The sequence below is a fragment of the Sinocyclocheilus rhinocerous genome, unplaced genomic scaffold, assembly GCF_001515625.1.
Source record: "Sinocyclocheilus rhinocerous isolate Xijiao unplaced genomic scaffold, SAMN03320098_v1.1 scaffold682, whole genome shotgun sequence".
In the NCBI taxonomy this organism is placed as follows: Eukaryota; Metazoa; Chordata; class Actinopteri; order Cypriniformes; family Cyprinidae; genus Sinocyclocheilus; species Sinocyclocheilus rhinocerous.
In genome coordinates this window covers 2464595-2471816 of record NW_015642528.1, presented here as the reverse complement: position 1 = coordinate 2471816, position 7222 = coordinate 2464595, and the positions used below count along the sequence as shown (strand labels likewise).

Genomic DNA, 7222 nt, shown 5'->3' with positions numbered 1-7222 from the left:
TTAGGAAAAATTCACTGAATGTATTTTAATATAATTAGTAAGTGCATAAAAACTGTCAATTTTTCCAGCAATTATACAAAACCTTCTGGCTTATTTTGATGGGAAATGTGAGTCTGCACAAGAAGTCTAGCTCATGCATTATGCTAGTCAAAGCACTGTGATTTTCAAAATTTTTCATCTTATAGATAACATCTTCGTACCTTTGATCATTTATTGTCTTCAATGTGATGGACTGGATTGGCAGAAGTCTCTCTTCTCGTCTTCAGTGGGTGAGTCTTGTCGGAGCCTGTATCTGTCACGATCTCCAGCGGGAGTGCCCATGAGCTCCTCCAGAGGGCACTTCTCCCAAGTCCTTTACCATTATGTCATGGACTACATTTACCATTACCCTTTGCTTGTACTCATTATGATCTAATTTCTTCCACCTGTGTTTCATTTACTAGTTTGGTGTTCTCTATATAAGTTCCTTTCATTTGCAATCATTTTTTTACAATTGTTTTTACATCAAATTACATCATATTTAACATATTTTTTTATATATTTGTTGTGGATTTCTATTTTTAATTATTTTAATATTTTAATAATATTTATTGGTATTTTTATTCACAATTTATTCACACACACATATATATATATATATATATATATATATATATATATATAGGTGCATCTATCTATTTATCTTTTACATTTTCTATGCTTTTTTATTTGTGTGTTTTATTTGTTTTTGTTTACTCAGTTTTTAATAAAATGGTAAAATATAGCGAAATGTTTTATGTACAAACACTTCACCTTCAACCTGTAAGTAACTGCAGAAACCACTGTCAGGAGCAGGTTAGATTTGCTGATGCCTTGTGGAATTTTGTGGGTTTACGATAAATTAACTTAGTCCAAACAAACATTACTGTTAGATTATATGAGTAATGGCAAATTATTGACTAATTTAGCACTCTAGACCGATGAAATACATCCTAAGCACTTAATAGTGATGTTTTCATTAAGTTCATATATATATACAGTATATATATATATATATGCTTAGATTAAACAACAAAATACACAAGACATGATATTTTTTAGGGTCATTTATTTTTCTTCCTTCAAAATGTAAGCCATTTGTATGAAGGGAGAGCAGATGTCTCTTATTAACAGTGCCAATGTAAAGAATGATATTCTGTCAGGTTTTTGTACTTTTCAACCACTATTGGCTTGTGAGACAATTTTTCACAACATAAAAGATGGACCACTAACAAGGTCAGACAGCAACTGATGGGTGTCACGGGATATCAACTGGTGACGCACAGGACTAAATCACTGCAGCAAAGCCGTCCATTACATCTGACATTGTTCCTGGAGTTAGATATTTAAGGGTTTCATGAATTTAGGAGTAGGGTGTAGGGGATGTTGTGAGTGGTGTACATGTCAGGAAGGGCTCTACAAGTCGCTTTCTCCATACAGGGCACTGGAGAAGGAGATATAATCAAGGGAGCCTGGGGGAGCATCACCGCCAATGTACTTAGTCATGCGGCTGATACAGTATTCGGCTTGTTCTGGGGGCAGCTCCCTCCTCAGCTCCTCCACTGTAATGTACAGCTGCAGAACATAGTAGAAAAAAAATGAGTGCTTAGACAATAGGAGCCATGTTTAGCAGATTCTCCTATAGGTTCTTTTAGTGGTTCTTAGATTGTAATTACCTTGTCAGAAGCCAGGATCTTGAAGGAGGCCATGACCTGCTCAGCAGTGTCTGTCTCGGCTGTCTCCCTGGTCATGAAGTCAATAAATGCCTGGAAGGTAACAACTCCTGTGTTGTTGGGGTCCACCAGAGTCATAATGCGAGCAAATTCAACTTCGCCCTAAAAAAATAATGGAAAAGGTAATGTAAAAGAAAGTTGATTTTGCGTCCTTGTGTTTCTGGATTATTGTAAAGCAACGAAAAAAGCAGTGAGAGTCATACTCTAAACAGGACTAAATGCACTCACCAGATCATAACCCATAGAAATTAGGCAAGCACGGAAGTCATCAGGATCCATCATGCCATTCCTCTTCTGAAAATACAAAAAAAAGAACATGCTTATTCTACAGTTTGGATAAAGTTGCATAACTTTGCTTATTCAAAGATGAAACCAAAGACTCCATGTTTTGCTAACCCGGTCAAAGTGGTTGAAGGAGGCTCTGAACTCGTTCAGCTGCTCCTGGCTGATGCCCTTGGCGTCACGGGTCAAGATCTGGTTCTCAACCTCGTTGATCGTACGGGCGATAGTGGTGAGGAGCTGCTCCCATCCTACACGCACATGCTAAAATAGACATAATTAGAAAATAGGAATTATGCCTTATATGGAAGGTGAGATTAAAGGGACTTAGAAGTCTAATTGTGCAAGACACCTTGCCTTAATGACATTTTAATTTCAAAGAGGAAATACATTTCAGAATGAACAGAAAATAGCTGATTGTCAATACCTCCATAGTGTAGTTGGTGTGCTTGTTGTCAAAGATAAGACCCTCCTGGCTGAGCTGGTGGTCTCCTTCCAGTTTGTCAATATTGGACTTGTAATTAATGATGTTCTGCTCATATGTTTTCAGATTGCTCATCTGTTCCTCTAAAGAACCGGCAATATCAGTTGACATGTGGCTGATCTCCTGTTGAACAAGAGGAAGATTTAGTTTTCGTTTTTTCATAGTATGTGACATGTAGCTACTGTGAGTGAGTTGTACGGTGAAACACCTCCATCTTGGTCTGAATCCAGGGTCCAATGATATTGGCCTGAGCAGCAAACTGGCGTCTCAGCCTCTCATTGGACTGCTGCCTGGCTACTTCCTCCTGCAAGGTCTGGTCACGCATTGGGACCAGTTGCTTCACCTGTTGTTAGGAAGGAAGCAACATTCCTCAGTGAAGAAGAGGGAAAGGACTTGAAAGAACACAATACATTGAGCCATCTTGCTGATTAAGCTGAAGTGGTAAAAAAAAGATTGTAAAGTACTTACAGCTTCCCATTTGTTGCTAATATCCTGAGGAGAAAGGACAGTGTAGAGATTCTCGCCCACTACCTTGATCCCGTATGTTTGAGCTATCTTCAGGATCTCGTTATGAATGCCCATGATGGCCATGCGTTCCTTATCAGCTTCTGGTAGGGTGGCCTTGAATTGGTCATGGGCTGTGATCAAGCTCTGAGGTTGACAATAGCAAAAAAGAACAAAATGATGTTAAGACATGGTGTGTACAAAAAAGGAGTTTATTACAGAAGAACAACACCAACATCCTTCTCCCATAACAGACTGATTATGGGATACTAAATAATAAAGATACTAAAGCCAGTTTGTAATGTCATTGAAAAAGATAAGCTCTCCTTCAAGCATTCAGTGTTCGTCTTTTACCTGAATCTCCTCAATACTGTGAACAATGAACATGTCTTGCAGATCTTCCATAGCTCCATCCATCCAGTTGTTGAAGGGTGCTGCCCTCTTGGCGAACTCCAGGTACAACTGGTCAATTGTCTCCCAAAGCTTCTCCACACGCTATGGCAAAGAAAGACAAAGATTACAGCGAGCCCACATCCTTTATCTACTGTAAATGGTATATTTTAATCATACTCTTCATTGGCTAAACATGCAAAAGAGTCTTAATGTTTCTGGATGTGGAATCTACTTTAGTTTGACCTCATTCTCAATTCAAGTGTAGATTTGGACAGTTGAGGAGGACAGCTATCCCATAACAACCAAGATGTTATCATATACACGTACCTCCAGTGATTCTCTCCTTTTCTGGGTCAGGGTGCCCAGGTTGTCCCACTGGTCACAGATGCCCTGGCATTGGGCATTGATGGTAGCAGCATCATAATAGTCCAGTTCACTAAAGAGCAGCACATCTTTATAATCATTACAATTACCTACTGTAAACTCTATAAGAAAGTACTCTTCGTATTTCAAGTGAGCTGAGGTGCATCTATCTTACTTGAGCTCCTGTGCAATGGCAGCAATCTGCTCCACTCTGTCCTGGTGAGCAGCCAGGTCGCTCTCAAAGGCCTCGTGTTTCCTCATCAGAGCACGGATCTCCATTAGAGAGGCGGACTCGTAGTCTTTCTGAGACAGCAGCTCCTCCTTTCCTGTGTTGAGCATTACAGAACACAATGAGAAGGAATATGTCAGTTCTCAGAGTAGAATGAAAATGGCTGACTGTAAGATCAGAGAGGTAGTGATTAATACCTGTGGTCCATGATTCGTGCAAGGTAGACTTCTGCTTAAACTTCTCGGCCAGGTGGTCCAGTCTCTCCAGACGACGGATTTCTGTGAGCAGCCACTCCTCGTAACCCTTCTCTACCTGCTCCAGACCCTTCCAGGCATTGGCAATGTCCTGCAGGGGAGGAACCCAGGTAGAACTTACTTAATTTTAACTCTGTCTGTGGGGTACTTGAAAGCCAAGGTAATTTACCCTGTATACAAATGTTAAGAGAAAAGGAGCAGCACATACTGAAACCATTTTGCCTTCAGAGGGCATGAAGGCAGGCCTGTTGCTGAGCCTCAGCTTGGTCTGTAGGGTGTTGAAGTTGATCTCCAGCTGACACTTCTCCTGAACCTTGGGTGGCTTATGCACACGTCGATAATCCCTGAAATCCTCTAGCTTCTGCTGCATGGCATGCATGGTCTGCTCGGCCACGCGGTTCTCCAACCAGGGGATGGTCCTACGGATCCACTCCAGAAGCTAAGGTCAAAACCATGGAAAAACCAAGACTCGGCAAATTAACAAAACATTGTCCATCTAAAAGAGAATTTGAGTTTTCTTACCTCGCTGGCCAGTTTCTCATATTCTTCCATCAGCTTCTCATTTTCCTGGTTCACGGCCAGCACTTTGCAGATCCTGTTAGCTGCTGTCTCAGCCTGGAGGACAGTGTGACTGATTACAAAGGGGAAACAAGGTGGGCAATTACATTCTAAAAGGAGCAACTCTCCTTCCTTTACAGATGTTCATCTCCAGAAGAACTCCCTTACCTGCTCTGCTCCAGCGAAAGCATGGTAGAAACATGACACATAGGTCATGATAGCCTTCTCATCAGGTTTCGGAGTGTTCACAATGTCTGATATGGAGACAAACATTAAGCAATTCCTGAAACCATTTTATTTTTACAATGTGAAACATGATATCTCTCCAAGAATTCATACCATCTGCATCAAGCATTTTAGGGATGTCAAGGTATTTCTCTGCTACCTCAAAAGCAGTGTTGAGGTTGCCAATAGGGTCATCCTGCAAGGGCAGACATAGCCAGGAAGAAACCCAATGAAAAAAAGTAAATAAAGAGAAGAAAAGTTTTTCCACGGTCTACAATTGAAAGTTGCTGGAAAAGACAGTTAACCATATACCATTCATCATGGAAACATATTGTTCATACCCATACACTTCATAATCACCATGTTTGAATGTAACACATGCTATTTTATGCACTGCAGAACATTAGTTATATTAGTTAATGTTACATTAGTTAACATTAACATAATTAAACAAACAAAACCTGAATTTATGCCTGAGAACATTTGAGATAAATTCAGTTAAAAATCTTTACAAAAAATGTTCTGTGCCAGCCGGTGATAATACCATAGCCCTTTGATATTTACCATGTTTTATACAGTGATTATCATATTTATGTACCATTATACATAACCATGATACATTAAATGGTACTATAAAATACTTCAAGCGAATACCATGATATTAAACTCATTGTAAAGCCATGATGCATGTTCAGAAAGAAACATGGTATTACCATGGTAAGATAACCAATAAACACTTGCTTTTCTATTAGTCGGGTGGCAATAACATCATAGAGGTAAATAGAACAAACCAAATGAGACTTTTTTCCACTTAAGAAATGAAATAAGGGTGTTACATTTTTAATGTAAAATATTCAGCTCTTTTTTAGAACAATAAACAGTGCATTCACATCCAAAGAGACAAAGATAGCAAATGAACAAAAAGAAGGCAGAGATGCATTATGAGAAACAGGGCGATGGCACCTTGCGCAGTTTGGAGTAGTCGATGAGGTCAGGTCTGTGTCTGTGGATGAGGGCACAGAGAGCCAGGCCATCCTTCCAGCTAAGACACAGACCACAAGCAAAGGAAGAACACAGGGAGGAAGAACAAGAAAAGAAAGTCGGAAATGATTAACAAAATGATGAGTGTAGTGCAGAGGCTCTATGGGAGTTTAGAGGCATGTGAAGTATGATGGATAATGCGAAGGATGGCTTTTAAAAAGAGATAATGTACACATGTGTGACAGGAGCTGTAAAGAGTTAAACAGAGTAAAAGATTGTGAAATTAAGCCAACAAGCTGTTCTCTCAACAGGAGTGAAGCAGAAATCACCTGATGTGGAAGTTTTGCACGTTGACATTCCTGTAGGGGGCAGTCTTCCTCTGACACCACAGCAGCAAGCCCTCCTTAGCAGAGGTCTCTGTGAGGAACAGGTCAGTAGATCATTTTCACTGACTACACAAAATATGATGTTGAACCCCTGACCTTACCCTTCAATTTAAAGGTATGGTCAATTGACCTCATTCATGAAACTTTCATAAATATATGAGTAAACGTGCTTGTAAAATGGAACTCTGGATACACAAATGCTCAGAGTTGTCATTTAAATGTGTGCATGGTAATGAACTTCAGCCATTTGTGGGACACGAAATCGGTGCCTTTTCCACTTGAAAAAAAAAAAAAAGTTTAATCAACATTTTTTAAATATCCATGAAATGAAGACACCTTAAAATGACAAGAAATTGTATTGTGCCATCTCAGGCTATGTAATTTAATATTTTATGACTATTTTTCTACCTCATGTTTTGGTATTTTGTCAACCCTGTTACCGACACAAGCGTTACTAGATACTATAGTTTAATTAGAACTATGTGATAGTTTTCACATATATGAGCAGCATTTTAGTCCCTCTTTTCTCTGGGATTGTTTCAAATTTTGGATTTTTTTCATATTTTTATATTTGTTATTCAAAAGATCAAGAACATCCTAATTTTGGAGGGTTACCACATGTCAATTAAGAAAAATATATGTTTTTACAAGAGAGACATTAAAAAAGGGCTTTGTCCAAAATTAAACATAGTTTAAGTTACAATGGAAAAATCTGGAAGGCTGTATCAAATATATATATATATATATATATTTTTTTTTTTTATGAAATGAATGACAGTAACAGGATTGACGTCATAGTCACAGGACTGACCAGA

The 7222-nt window shown here is 39.0% G+C and overlaps 1 protein-coding gene across 1 annotated transcript in view; it reads right to left on the bottom strand.

Moving 5' to 3' along the window:
• Nucleotides 1-1079: 1079 nt before the first annotated feature.
• Nucleotides 1080-7222, bottom strand: part of LOC107756180 (alpha-actinin-3) — a 16233-nt gene continuing 10090 nt past the window's right edge. Inside the window, exons 5-21 of the mRNA XM_016573215.1 lie at nucleotides 6351-6438; nucleotides 6004-6082; nucleotides 5155-5236; nucleotides 4984-5069; nucleotides 4780-4872; nucleotides 4466-4696; nucleotides 4201-4348; nucleotides 3950-4100; nucleotides 3739-3847; nucleotides 3373-3513; nucleotides 2983-3165; nucleotides 2723-2857; nucleotides 2458-2637; nucleotides 2148-2294; nucleotides 1980-2045; nucleotides 1695-1853; nucleotides 1080-1593 (exon numbers count right to left, since the gene is read on the bottom strand). Coding sequence (XP_016428701.1) covers nucleotides 1435-1593; nucleotides 1695-1853; nucleotides 1980-2045; nucleotides 2148-2294; nucleotides 2458-2637; nucleotides 2723-2857; nucleotides 2983-3165; nucleotides 3373-3513; nucleotides 3739-3847; nucleotides 3950-4100; nucleotides 4201-4348; nucleotides 4466-4696; nucleotides 4780-4872; nucleotides 4984-5069; nucleotides 5155-5236; nucleotides 6004-6082; nucleotides 6351-6438 — 2237 coding nt within the window. The 3' untranslated portion in view covers nucleotides 1080-1434. The remainder of the gene's footprint in view (nucleotides 1594-1694; nucleotides 1854-1979; nucleotides 2046-2147; nucleotides 2295-2457; nucleotides 2638-2722; nucleotides 2858-2982; nucleotides 3166-3372; nucleotides 3514-3738; nucleotides 3848-3949; nucleotides 4101-4200; nucleotides 4349-4465; nucleotides 4697-4779; nucleotides 4873-4983; nucleotides 5070-5154; nucleotides 5237-6003; nucleotides 6083-6350; nucleotides 6439-7222) is intronic.